At 36.8% G+C, this 14,810-nt stretch overlaps 1 protein-coding gene across 1 annotated transcript; it reads right to left on the reverse strand.

Annotated features, from left to right (window-relative positions):
- Window positions 1–719: 719 nt before the first annotated feature.
- LOC149201870 (uncharacterized) lies at window positions 720–14,674 on the reverse strand. The gene is made up of 4 exons (XM_089403031.1): window positions 14,565–14,674; window positions 1,361–1,447; window positions 1,175–1,267; window positions 720–1,002 (listed from the first exon to the last, which is right to left on the reverse strand). The coding sequence occupies exons 1-4, from the start codon at window positions 14,574–14,576 to the stop codon at window positions 805–807; spliced, it is 390 nt and encodes a 129-aa protein (XP_089259157.1). The 5' UTR covers window positions 14,577–14,674; the 3' UTR covers window positions 720–804.
- Between the last annotated feature and the right edge of the window lie 136 nt (window positions 14,675–14,810).

Below are 14,810 nucleotides of genomic sequence, written 5' to 3' on the forward strand. Positions count from 1 at the left end.
CACCCAAGTTTGCATCCCAAATTTACACCATTATTTGCATCATCATTTGGCATATTAATTTGTAATGTTTTTTTCTTCTTTTTAACGCTCAACTTTGCATCTTATTTTACATCTAGTTGTTGCCTTTTTTTGCATCTAATTTGGTGCCCATTTATGTGTCCTTGTTTTTGCCCAATTTGATATCCTTTTGTATGCCATGTTTTGTTCCCTTCTTTGTGTCAACTATTGCACAATTTTTCAGTTCTAATTTAAAACACTTTGTATGTCAATTGTCTGCATTTTGTATTAATTCCTAGTTTAACATCCAATTTTACTTTCAATTTTGCATCCATGGTTACATCCGCATTTGACTTCTTATATAGAGTATATTTTTCTTTACATATATGACCCCCTTTATAGATTCATAGTGAAATATATGATAGTTTCTAAATATCATTAAAGCAGATATCACAATTCAAAATCATTTGTAAAGAAATTTAAGAGAAATTGACAACATCCATCCAAAAAAATAACAATGTGTCATTAACAACTTTCAAAACATGTATAAAATAGCAACATAATACTAATAAAATCAGTGTTATTTTCAATCAAAACAAGTAAAATTCAAATATGATTAACAAATCAAAATATTTCATGAATATCGTTATTCTACGATAAATTAACAACATACATAAATCAAACTCATCGTATGATTACAAAATCAAAATGTCTCATTGATATAGGGTAAATTCACAACACCCATCTAAACATAACAATGTCATTCTACACAATAATTTCTTCATAAAAAACAATGGATGTGCATGCCTAGCTACCACCACCAAGATCATCCTCATGATCATCTTGACCATCCTCATTACTCTGATCCACATCATCACCAACACCGCAACTATCATCATCATCTCCTCCTTCACCACCATCATCCTCATCCTCATCCTCATCATCTCCTGATATATGTTGAACATAATTTGGATCATCGTCTTGGCAATCATTACCTATAGCATTCTGACAAAAAAAATCAATATTACATGTTAGTATTAATTACATAACACAACGCATGTTTTTGTTATACAATGTTAACCATAAAATGAAGTAAGATATAATATCTAATAGTACTAAAAAATAAAATGAAAATATGGTTTAAAAGTATATTGGAAATCCAACTAAGATTACATACCATGGAGTCCATCCAAACAACAAATTCAACCCATCTCTTTTCCTGCAGCACCTCCTTTTCCAAATGATTTGGAGGTCTTCCATATTTTAGTTCCTATCAATCAGTAAATAGGGAGAAATTAGATAACAATGACTTTCTTCTAGTACAAAATTTATTAAAAAAATATCACATGTTTAATATACTTACAAAGGTTGTTATCAGTGCTTTTAAACCTTTCTGGCCACTACGATGAGTGACTTTTGTCTTGGTTAACCTCGCCTTGGATGCCTTGTCCTTAAACATAAACCAATTCAATTTATTTTCACACAAATACATGTTTAAGATACTTATAAGTATTAATACATTCTAAATAATGTTTAATGAAAAATTCAATACATGAATGCTCTCATTGCCGACTTTTCTTTGTGTCTTGTAGAAGAGATTCATTCATACTTAAACAAGGGGCTATATTGTAACTTTTTCTAAGTTATGAATTTTTGGATCGAATACTAGAGTCCAAGCCAAATAAGGTGCTTAAACAGGTTGATATATTATATCCTGGCGTAACCTCATGGATCCTCAATGGAGTATCCAGTTGGGAAGGTTCCTACTTGCTCACCACAATCTGTATATTTTCTCCAACTTCGAAATTTTGGTTCTCTCCAGCTTCCTGGCCATTGTTTCCCTCAATTTTGGCAAGGTCAATGAATCCCTCATGTTTTCTGTTGCTGTCCATATCAAACAATTTTTCTCTAATTGGACCTGCAGCAGTTATGCCATCAACAATAAAAATGCTTTCCTGGCATGCTCCCTTCATGGATTTGACTAAAGATCAGTAGCAGGAGTTACAGGTGGTCCAGGTTCAGGAGTAGATGGGTGGGGTTCATGAAAGCAGTAAAAGGAGCTAAAGAGGGATCTCCTAGTGTCCAAACAGGACTAACTACTTAAAGACTAGGATCTGCTAATGACAGATTGCTCACCCGGGGTCTCAGGATCAACATGAAAATATTGAAACCATATTCCACAGAAGTGAGATCTTGAAACCATCCAGCATTCTCTCCCAAGTTCCCAGCATCTGGGAGATGAAGGTTGGTATTTCAAGTCCTTCACTTTCATACCTCCGATGAGTGGATTATCCAGAATGAGGTTTCGAGAAAGGCAGGCAAAAAAGAAAATCAGAGTGTTTTTTGTATTCGGTAGCATCTGAAGTTCTGGTCTCCAACAAGGTAATCACTCCCACTAGAAATCCATAATGAAATTTCCATATGTGAAATTTCTATAAAGACTCTGAGCCTTTTGTTTTGAAATCCTGTAATATGTATACCGACTGAATGTAAATGTTTGTTCACTAATAGGAAAACAAGGTTACTATCTATTAACATATTTCTTAATAGTGAAGAATTGCATTGAACTTCTTTGTGCTATACATATGAATTCTCAGATACTATAAAATATCCGCTGAAAACTAGAACACCTCTAGTTATACTTCAGTTTATAGATCAACTACAGCACAGACAAACAACCTTATGTCAGACAACAACATCAAATAATTCTGTAGCCATTGACTACAAGATTTGACCACTTTTGACTACAAAACTAACCAGGGCCATCTGGGTGACAACAGATAAAAGAAAGCAGAGAAAATTTGTGTTATGTATATGTTATCTCTTATGCATACAATATTATTATGCGCCTATGGAAAGATGGAACCTCTGCATTTCTTTGGATTTAGGCTATATCATTTTCCTTGAATTAACTAGGTGATTTTTTTTTTATTTTCTCATTTAGTAGGTGCTCCAAGGACATAAGGACTCAGTGTATTCTCTTGCATCTTATTGTCTCAATAGGATTCCGAGCTTGGCCACACTTGTGTATTTTTATTTTCAATAAATTGAAATTGGGATTCTCACTCTGAAAAGATACGAGGGAAAAATATAAACAATACTTGCAAATTGATAGATAAGATCGTTGTTTATCATATGGTAGTATTTAATGATAAAAGTCTGTGCTACAAAAGAACACTGCTTTGCATGAACGAAAACAATGGCTACATAATATTTTCCTAGATGATATCCTTTATCCCATTTGCACAGTCAGGTTTCTGTCAAGGTCTGCACCTGACACTTTCTCTCAGAGCTTAGCAGCACCAATGAGGATACTCTTCATACAGTTAATTAAAGTTTGCATTTGTTTTCTGGAATGCAAAGATGCGGGATATACACATGCACAATCCAAAGCTCCATTTCTGACTATATCAAAAACTGCAAGAGAAGGTCCTACTCCATGAATAGAAGAGCATCCCATATAATCCTCTAAACCTATTGCCCTTTTCAATTCATCCATTTCGTCCACCATGGGACCTTCAAATACAACAATAAGTGAAGTGCGAAGTGAAGATGATGGAGTTAAATAAGGATGTTGAATTGCTTGGCACATAAGGAAGTTGACATCACTCATGTCTATGAAATGTTTTCGATTCCTCATAGATGTATCAAGTGCATTTGAGCATTGTCTGGCCAGCTCCCAAAAGTCCCCTGTTTCATTGATATGATGGGTATTCATAATAGCAGAATGGTAGAAACCTTCGTGCCCACAAGAAACCAAAATAAGGGTCAAGGGAAGCAATACAAATATTCACACAACTGATCAGAAGAAAATTAATAAAAAAATAAAGGGTATACAAATTGAGATATACTAATACTGTTTGTAGCTGATAGAACCACACACAATTGCTTTCTTACTGAATACAAGTGTATCTGTACAACATATATACCATGAACAACATGACTGCTCACACTAGAAAAACCGAGTTCATAGAGTGCAAGAAATCATGCCATAAATAAATTAAACCTACAGAAACCTGATAACTGTAAATAAATACAAAAACATACTGTGAAAACTAGACAAAACTTTGAAGTAGCAGTGGTAATTCAAAATAAAATAAAGCAATGTGCAAATATGGAATTGGCAAAACCTTACCAACACTATGATCAGATAGGCTGCTGCCAACGAGGCTTCTGCAGTCAACCAGAGTTATGACAGAGTAATGCTCCCAGCGATTGCCAAGCTCCTTGAGAACGGAAGTGGCTTTAAGCCCAGCTGTTGTTAAAGCTCCACACATTGTTGTTCTTTCTGTCTTGCAAACCTGTGATGGCAATCCATCAACATCAAAATTGATACTCATGAAATCATAGAACTTATAGTTCATTAATTTATAATGATATAACGTAGAGAACAAAACCTAGTGTGCATTTACTGGCATTAACAATGCACAAATGTAAGACCTCATGGAGGGACACCCATTAGCTGACCTCGTTGGTAAGTACAACAGAGAAAGTTACACTCAACACTCTATGGTTTGTTTTTTAATCGCATTTTCTATGCCTCAATTCAGAGAGTTATGGTGGATTCTCACCACTTTTTTGGTATGTTAGTTTGTTAGATGCCATGTATGGAGAAGTATTACTTAAATGCACTGTTATGCACTCTGGAAATTTTTAATTGGCCCCATGGAAGCAACCAGTCAGGTACCTTAATTTATGTGGCACTTTACTTCAAGCAATTAAAATACATAGTCATATTTGGTCGGGTTTAGTGATGACAGATTACATGGACTAAATTCTATGCTGAAATGAAGTATTTCATGGTAAAACTAGGAGTTACTTGTTGAAAATCTGAAATGCCTAGCATCTGATCAGATAATTTTATTAATGTCCAATGAATGAGCATAAATGGATAAATGGGATTGAAGAATATAACCAGTACATGTACAATGTGGGAGTGCAAATGCAACTCCTAGAAAATGCCAAAGCTTATAAGACTTCGTAAATTTTATACATCAAACGTATGTACAGTGTACACAAGCTGACTAACATTTAAAAACAGTTTCCAGCAGGATTTCAGAAGTTGTCCCTTTAATAGTTCTTATGTTTCCTGGATGCTTGACGAAGCCTGCCATTAATGAATGGGAGATCCAAGGAGACTCCTGGTCATTCCCTGGGAGTTTTCATTTTGAAAACATCTCTTGCACATCACTAAGCCTCTAAGATCTTGCCCACCAAAGCCCAGATTGGACACCATCTGGCCAATTACAGCTTTCTTTCTAGTGCTTCCAGTATACAGTGGTACCAAGAGACAGGCAGCAGCACTACATCAACTATCAGATCTGTGAGACACCAGGAGGCCCTCTGCGCTTGACCAACAGGATGTTACAAAACATCTCACATCAGATCTCCAGACAGCTCATGCTACACGAATAATTAGGATAGCTCCTCCAGAATTCAGCCTAGCAACAAGACATATCTCAAACCAGATCTTCATGTTCTTCCAGCTTCTTTGACCAGTCACATCATATCCAAGGACATATCATACTACACAAGTAATCAAGATGCCTCCTCCAGATCTTGGCCACAGGTTGCACCACCCCAGCAACAAGACATAATCTCAAACCAGCCTATATCCATCTTAAGTCCGGATCTACCGTGCGCCGAGAGGGATCAAATCTCTTTTCACTCTAAAAGAAATTTGCACCTCAGATTTGATCCCTCTTGGCGCTTGGTAGATCTGGAGTTAAGATGGATCTAATTAATAATTAAACTAGCCTAGATCCATCTTAACTCCAGATCTACCAAGTGCCAAGAGGGATCAAATCTGTGGTGCAAATTTCTTTTAGAGTGAAAAAAGATTTGATCCCTCTCGACGCATGGTAGATTATTTATTTTATTTTATTTCATTAATTTTATTAATTTTTTTAACGTAATTTAACGGAGTCAAAATGTTTTAATTAATAATTATAATTATTATTTTTTTATTTTATCTTTATTTTTATTTGTGTAATTTAACCAAATCAAAATGTTTATATAACATAACAGGACAGGACATCTCTTCCATACTGGGCTGGAGAGTGCGTCTCTACGCAGCTAGATCTTCCTGTTCTTCCAAATTCTCTAACCAGTCATTTATCCGAAGTCTCTCTTCCCTACGGCCTCAGATGTTAAGAGAGATAACATCAGGGGAAGTCAGTCGACCTCTAGGCGAGCCATCCCCTCTAGAAGCGTTGGTTTTTTTCATCTCTTTGCAGTACTTGCCCATACCTGCACTATTGCTTTGGTTCCCTGCTCCATCTCTTAGGCTTTAGCCTTGCTAGTTTTGATTATATCATGATTTTCTAAGACCAGATTTTGCGCTCCACTGTGTCTTACACTATTGTACCTAGCAGTCCTATTGACCAATTTATGGTCATTTGTTGGACATTATATCTTATCCACATTCATTAGGAAATAGTATTTCTGTTTTGCTTGACACACATAAGCCCTCCTTGAGGATTATGATAGCAACAGGAATAACTCCTAGAAAGTAATTATCCAAGCAAAAATGTTTTCAATTATACACAAAAAATACAGTCCAACTCTCATATGAACAGACAGAACTTTCACCTAGTTTTGGAACCAGCTGCTAGTAGGTAAAAAAGCCAGGACACCTTAATATTGCCACTTTAGACATCATTATGGCCACATCATCAAACCATGAGCTGGTTGCTCAAACAATGCACATCTATAGTAGGTTGGACCAGATAGTTTACAAGCAATTTCAATCTAAGATTCATAGATGTCAGTGAAAAAGGAAAGATCACTCTACTTGAAAAATATCCATAAATTGAGATTGTAACAACGCAACTAAATGGCCTTGCAGGTAAAGTGGCACAAGGCCAAGCAGCAGTGGCAAAGCTAAGAGGGGTGCCTTCCAATCCATAGAAAGTACTGGGAATTTAAAAAATAGGAGAAAATGAGAAAAAAGAGAGGTCACAGCAGACAACAATGAGATATCCAAATAAATGGATCACTTCATTAGTGAGCTTGACCCAAGCAACTGAGGGGTCAGTGATTCATCTTAAGCAAGCAAAGGTCTCTTGCAGAAGAATTTCATATCAGGCAAACAAATAATCATATAAAATTCTTAAATAAAAGTTTCAATTTTCCTTTATACTTCCCATTTTACCCTTTTACTTAATTTTTATATTATAATTAATAGTTCCAGGATGATTGGGAGAGGTTCCAACCTCATCAGACATCATATGAAGAAAATAGCATTTCACATTCCATACAGAAGTCACCAGACTGAACTGTTATCAGAATTCCAGCATTTCAAGACAGAATTCTGTGATGACCCATTCTTCATAACCTTTTGCTCTGAATGCAGTGATGCCAAGACTTGGAACAAAGGTAGACCTTGGTAACAAGACACACCACCTGCTTAGAACAAAGCCCAGTTAGGGATGAAACCCCCATCTAAGCATATTGCAGAACCAGCCTCTGCACCAGCCAATTTGATAACAGAATCAGAGAGTGTTTATTTGAACAGTGGCTGATTGTTGAACTTGATATTATTTGATGGATTGCAAACTATTTGAAATTTTGATTTCTATTTCAGTTTTGGGACAAATTTTATACCATCATATTTGATGACTAATTGATGGATATATTCTTATTTTATAGATTTTACAGATGGAAATCTCATTGTGATTTGTTCTGCACAAAATTTCCTGTATTTTGTGTTTGTTTTCTAGTTGCTGAGTTTCCCTGAGTATAGAACCGAGTTTTTCCAAGTCCCCGAGTTTACCTGTGTCCCAGGCTGGCCGAGTTTTAGCCGAGCCTGAGTATCACTACCTTGGTGTGTATCCCCACAGCCTCTGGCATGTATTCACCATCCAAGATTAGAATTCCCAGTACTTCAATAGTTGTTCAAGAGAGCTTATAAGATGCAAAATATTTAACATTGAAGATTAGCAATACCGATCAATAAACAATGTGGGTGTGCATGACGCATCCCAAGACATTGTAGAAACTGTCTGGTTCTCACAAGGCCAGAATTCACCAATACTTCTTGCCTTACAAAGAGATTTTTCTTGTTAAAACAAATGTCAACCACTTATAGTCCATATCCTGCCAAACATATGTTGTGCATCCAATATGTTGCAGGAGAAGTTTTAAAAACGATATAATTATCCCTGACTCAATGACCTTATAGTCCACCGCAAGATGGAAAAATTCACATTGTTAAAATATTTTATGTGAATTTTCAGGCCTTGTAATTCTGTATGTTTGGCCAGACACGAGCATACCCACTTTCCTAAAACATTAATAATCAAACAAGTTCACCACATCATGGAACACTTTGGAAACTTATCCAAATCCATTTGCATTCATAAGGGAGATATTTAGACACAGATCTCAGATCTTACATACACTGCCTCACTCGAGGACGATCTGGACAATCACATCATACTTTCAGGTTGATCCAATTTATCAGAGCGACAAACAACGAGCTGAGTCCCAAGGCACTTCAGATAGTAGAGCAGTGAGACCTCGGGACTCCCCTTAACCCCCTCCTCTGGGAGGCCAACCGGTACCCTCGAGACCCTTGCGAAGGTGCCAAATAGCACATTAGTTCACTCACTTCCAGCACATCAAAGAGTTTAGTACCAGACGGTTCCAGACAGGTTCCTCCCCAGCCCCAGCGGAGCAGCCAGAGACTTATACAGAGCTACTTTCCTTTGGCCTTGGATGTTGGGAGTATCCCTCGCTCCTACACTCCCCCAGAATCATGAAGCCAGACTCCTCGTTGGATACAGAGGACTCCAATAGCGAGCCAGCACCACTGTCTACCCACCTCACCGTCAGCTATCAGACTCGGACATTCTTGACATCATTAACCGCCAGGTGCCCTGGACTTATTCACTTAGCCTTCTACATGATCTGTTATATACATGTTTATGAGGCTGTCTTATTATTAATTTATTATTGTATCCTTTACTTTATTTTATCCTAGTTTTAGCTTTGGCATTTTCTAGGAGTTGCATTTGCACTCCCACATTGTACATGTACTGGTTATATTCTTCAATCCCATTTATCCATTTATGCTCATTCATTGGACATTAATAAAATTATCTGATCAGATGCTAGGCATTTCAGATTTTCAACAAGTAACTCCTAGTTTTACCATGAAATACTTCATTTCAGCATAGAATTTAGTCCATGTAATCTGTCATCACTAAACCTGACCAAATATGACTATGTATTTTAATTGCTTGAAGTAAAGTGCCACATAAATTAAGGTACCTGACTGGTTGCTTCCATGGGGCCAATTAAAAATTTCCAGAGTGCATAACAGTGCATTTAAGTAATACTTCTCCATACATGGCATCTAACAAACTAACATACCAAAAAAGTGGTGAGAATCCACCATAACTCTCTGAATTGAGGCATAGAAAATGCGATTAAAAAACAAACCATAGAGTGTTGAGTGTAACTTTCTCTGTTGTACTTACCAACGAGGTCAGCTAACCAGGAGGTCAGCTAATCAGTCACCCAGTTCTACCTTAAAGAGGAGGGACTTAGATAATGCACAGTTTTTGTGCCACAACTCATCAGAGGAGAGAACACTGCTCGACTCATGCTATTGTTCGTTAAATTTTGTTTTATGTTTCAGACAGGGATTTCCATCCCTTCGTCTACAAGGAAATAACATAAAGTGGCGATGGATCGATATAGAAGTTAAAATTATTTGGATCTAAAGGAGTGGTGGTTTTATCCACTACTCCAGCTAGTGCCTAAAAAATATAAAATTTGGGTTTGGTGGTTGTGAATTCCATTGTCACTGAAGGTAGGTATAGCCTAATTTTGGTGTCCACCAGAAACCTATCAATTACTTTGGCTATACCCTCTTTACCCTTCCTTTCATTACACCAATCTTACAAATAGCATGCACTTTCAGAACCTAGTCAAAGAGCCCCCAACTCCAATGGTTTTTCAGACTGGTTATGATTTGAAACCCTGCTTCGTCTGAAACCCCAAGTGTAGAAGATAGTTTTGATTTTGAAATGCTAATAGTATTGACAGTGGATGTCAACAATATCACTGACTGCCAGAACAATCTGCCCATGCATATGCTCTTCCTTGATTATGATATTGAAGATAGGCAAAGGAAATTATACCAATGAGATAGATCAATGCTTCAGAGAATGAAGATCGGTGGATACTCCTGGACTTATTATGGAGATTGAAGACACAACAAAAGTCTGACATTCCTTAGAAGTGAAGTCAGATGATCTTTGGTATCATAGAGATTTGTTCCTTTCACTTCTTGATAGTCACCTTACTAGCTAGTGCCAGTGAGAAGTATCAGTGAGTTCTGAGGGAGCAACATATCTTTTCTTACTATGCCAACTATATGCCCTAGACTTGAATCTAAACAACGAATTGTCGACAATGGTGTCTTGTAACTTAAAAAAAAAACTCAATAGTGCCTTGTGGATCTTAAATTCAACAAGTTTATTTATGCTGGTCTTTGTAAGATTACAGTCTTCATTAGGGGTTCTTTCCATGGTCATATAAGATGATGCCATTTGATGCTATTGGTTAGATTACATATAAACATCGAATTCTCAACAATGGTGTCTTGTCACTTAAAAAATACTCAACGGTGCCTTATGTATCTTAAACTCAACATGTTTATTTATGCTGGTCTCTGTAAGATTACAGTCTTCATTAGGAGTTATTTCCATGGTCATATAAGATGATGCCATTTTGACGCTATTGGTTAGATTACATATATATGGAGTATCGATTCCATATTAACTATGCATCAATGCCAAAATATGTCGCAGAGAAGCAATGCAGATTGATGCCATTCAGTCAAACTGACTTTGTTGTAGAGGAACGTGTCAGTCGACCTGTGTGTTAATGTTATACATAATGCAGAGGAACAAAGTCTTATACATCGTGAGCCATATGAACTGTGTAGAGCCAAGAGCCATCGGTAATAGATTTGGCAGTAACAACATACCAAGCAGCTCTTCTATTGCTGTTCAATGAAGCTACGAAGCTGAGTTGTGTAGAAATTAAATCTCAACTAAATTTGGAAGATGAAGATCTTATTATGAGGCCGAATTGACTGGGTTTGGCTGAGCTCATTTGGAGGAGATTTTTGTTGGTTTGACTAGCATTAACTTTTTGGTTACAACATCTTGTTAACTGTTGTTTGGCTGGACTCTTTTGACAGTGATTGGGCAAGTAATTTTGTATGATGTACTCTCTCTCTCTCTCTCTGTGCTGAACTTTTGAAGAATAATAAGAAGATTTGATCAAAGGGTTTTCCCCACATTGGGGTTTTTCTCTAGCATCCGCCAAATATTGTGCCCTCTTGTCTTGAATGGTCTTATTCTTATTGTTTATGTTCTATCTGCAAATACTCTCAATATTTATGTGATTGCTTCTGGAAATTTATATTGGGCTAATAAGGAAAATTGACGTAAATTGCTCTAAAGCATAAGAACATACCATTGTTATCTAAAATTAACAATCATTCTATAATTAGCATGATTAAAATGTAGAAAAATGTTATGGAGTGTCCAAGTAGTGTAGAACAGAGAAGCAAGAAAAAATACCACAAGACAACCATAGGGTTGATAGAACCATGTTTAGGCACATTAGATATTGCTTGGTGACAGAGTCTTACACCTTTGAAAGGAATATTTGTTTCCCTACATTTCTATTGAACAAATACAAACCTGAATATGTTCTAAGGACTATCATGGAGGGAGTCGAGATGACCCACAGGACCCATAGCTGAATACACAAGGGGATTTCAATGCTTACACCTTTGAAAGGAATATTTGTTTCCCTACATTTCTATTGAACAAATACAAACCTGAATATGTTCTAAGGACTATCATGGAGGGAGTCGAGATGACCCACAGGACCCATAGCTGAATACACAAGGGGATTTCAATGCTGGAAATCTAGTTTATAGCATAGTAGCAAGATTTGGTCATATTGCTCTTTATTATATGGAAATTCGGCAACAATACAAAATTCAGTATGTTTTCACTGCAATGCAGATACAAAACATTTCACTTACCTTATAATGTCTTTGATACCCATCAACATATAAGCCCCAAAAAAACAGAGCAAAAACCTCAAAAAAATAAAAATAACAGTAAGAAAACACTTAAAAATAAACTACATTGCAAAATTTTCAAAGAATAAATTGCTTTTTCTGGTTTTAGTGTGTTCTGAGGATGAAATTCTTCTAAAATATGGAACAAAACGCTTATTTTCATACTGAGAAATATAGATTTCCATATTGGAACCATGCTGGATTTCTTTATTAGGTATTTTCCATACTGAGTTGTATTTGAATACATATTCGGATTCAAATTTTGCTACTATGGTTTATAGCCATTCCTAGTTACACGTATGTTGAAATCAGGGAGGTCAAGGTATTCAGATAAATTGTCACAACAATTATGAACAAGAGGCAACCTTCCTTGAAATTCTTGAACCTCCAGTAATCAGAAAAATTGTCACAACAATTATGAACAAGAGGCAACCTTCCTTAAAATTCTTGAACCCCCTACCCTTGCCTGGATTTGCTCACGGCGCCAATCAGTCCTCATGTACATGTACATCAAAATATTTATTATATAATTAACTATAAATTTGTTAACATTAAAAGGACAAATAGATCCTCTGTTCATGTAGAGATGCTCACTGACGACCATGTTGACAATGGAGATGAGAGGGAGAAACTGCCGTGATATCCAATCTTCAATATGCATATTTTAGATAATAAAGACTGACCTACTAAGTTAACCAAGTAGTCGTTATACAAAGTACACATAAATGAAGTTCAAAGCTAAGAGATTTTTTTTCTCACTTTCTTTGCTTCCCACACAAACTATTACTCGATTTCGATTTTTCTTATTAGATTCCAAAATTTAATGAAATTATCTGGCTGGGAGCATTGTTGCAGTGCATGGCTTTTATCCACTATCTCCACTACAAATTTTGAAATGACAACAAAAAATCCATTAAGACCGGAATCTCCCCACAACAGTGAAAGCAGAGTTCATTATTCAAGAACAAAGTAAAGCGAACCAAATACTCTAAGAGCAGGACATGCATGAGTCCTCAAGACCCAGATCCACTAGATTGATTGCATCCTTTTTTCAGCTGGATGAAGCATCGATGACCCGGTAGATGCACCAGTCATGAGCAAAAATAATAGACGATCAGTGATTCAGAAGCACCCTTACCAAGCACAGTTGAGATCATCCAGATAATCCACAAGGCCATCTAGGTATGCTATCATACAAAAGCTATAATTCTCAGCTTATATCTTGTAGACACTAGACAGACACCCATCACCAGGGTTCTCCCTTCCACACGTAACCCGTCAAACTTTGCAGTCCGATGAGCTTCAATAAAGTTTGCCAGGATAGAATCCAGCATGGTTTATGGCCCTGCATACCTCTCCTTTGACACTTAGATAAATTAGGACTTATTTATTTTCTAGGCATCTGCTATTAGTCTCGTCTTCATTGTATCAGGTTTATCTATTATTATAACCCTTGAAAATCTGATAAGGAAATCCAAGAGATGCTTCTCCATATTTGTGAATGGCATTCTTCGTAAAACTGTTGACATAGACTAGTGCACCTAAATCTGGGGGATTTAAACTGGTTACCTACTAACACGTAACCAAAACCAGCCAGATGCTCGTCTTCATTGTATCAGGTTTATCTATTATTATAACCCTTGAAAATCTGATAAGGAAATCCAAGAGATGCTTCTCCATATTTGTGAATGGCATTCTTCGTAAAACTGTTGACATAGACTAGTGCACCTAAATCTGGGGGATTTAAACTGGTTACCTACTAACACGTAACCAGAACCAGCCAGATGCTCAACAACATTGGCTACAAACAATTGATATAATCACCCCTTTGTTATTTTATCATTCGTCATTCTGTTAAATCTGAAATCTTATTTGTAGTCTCTCCTTTTCAGCGAATACCTTTAAGCACTCCAGCATCAATATATAGTTTTAGTCCCATTAACCTAATGTCCTTTCATCATTTGTGGACATTTATATAATTTATTTCTTTATTCCGAAATTCTTCTTAAAATTATTATTTCCATTTCTTTATGAGCCTTCTGTTGTCGAGCAATTGGTGTTATTTTGAGCAAAATAATTTGTAAACGAAGTTTCTTGGTTAGTGAAAAGCCCGCCAAAAGTACCTCTACGCCAAGTAGATCCCTGGAAAGTGTCTATCTCTCAATGTTAGTGACATCTCAATGCATTCACCCATTCAGGAGCTTTCGTAGGCAGTCAACGTCGTATGTAGAGCATCTAGCTCGGCGGGCCTCACAGTTTGTGAGGAAGAGTAAGCAGATCGCAGAGTATTTGCTTATTTCACTCCTTTCGGAAAACCTATAAATTTTTTAAAGTAACTGCTACTTACGAATCATAAGTTTTTTAAAATAAATTCTACTTAGTTTCAGAATTTTAGATTTTTAAGGGGTTTTACCGACCCAGAAATAGAGATTCAATAAATGGAAGAGAAGCTTACTGATGGTGACATCGCCGTCGGGGCTCTGGAGCATCTTGTCCATTCCCTTGGGGCTGAGTGAGGTGCGGAGGATTCTCGCAACGGACCTGGCGGCCGCAATGTTGGCCTTCTGAGCATCTAAGCCTCTGATTCGGGTCTTCTGCTCCTGCTCCTTTATTATGATAAATGGCCTCCCGTACTCATCAAATGCCAGCGCCATCCCTGCAAACAGTAACAGATTGCAGCACAGAGATTAAAACCTAAACA

The sequence above is a fragment of the Pinus tabuliformis genome, chromosome 2_1 (genome assembly GCF_031772625.1).
Source record: "Pinus tabuliformis cultivar Carrire ecotype Pingquan chromosome 2_1, CPIR1, whole genome shotgun sequence".
Lineage (NCBI taxonomy): Eukaryota > Viridiplantae > Streptophyta > Pinopsida > Pinales > Pinaceae > Pinus > Pinus tabuliformis.

Bases quoted from the DNA above. Each gene is read 5' to 3' on its own strand.
- LOC149201870 (XM_089403031.1), bottom strand. The intron at 1,268-1,360 runs GTAAGTATATTA...ACTGATTGATAG, and splicing joins AAGCACTGATAACAACCTTT to GAACTAAAATATGGAAGACC. The intron at 1,003-1,174 runs GTATGTAATCTT...TTTTTTTGTCAG, and splicing joins TTGTTTGGATGGACTCCATG to AATGCTATAGGTAATGATTG.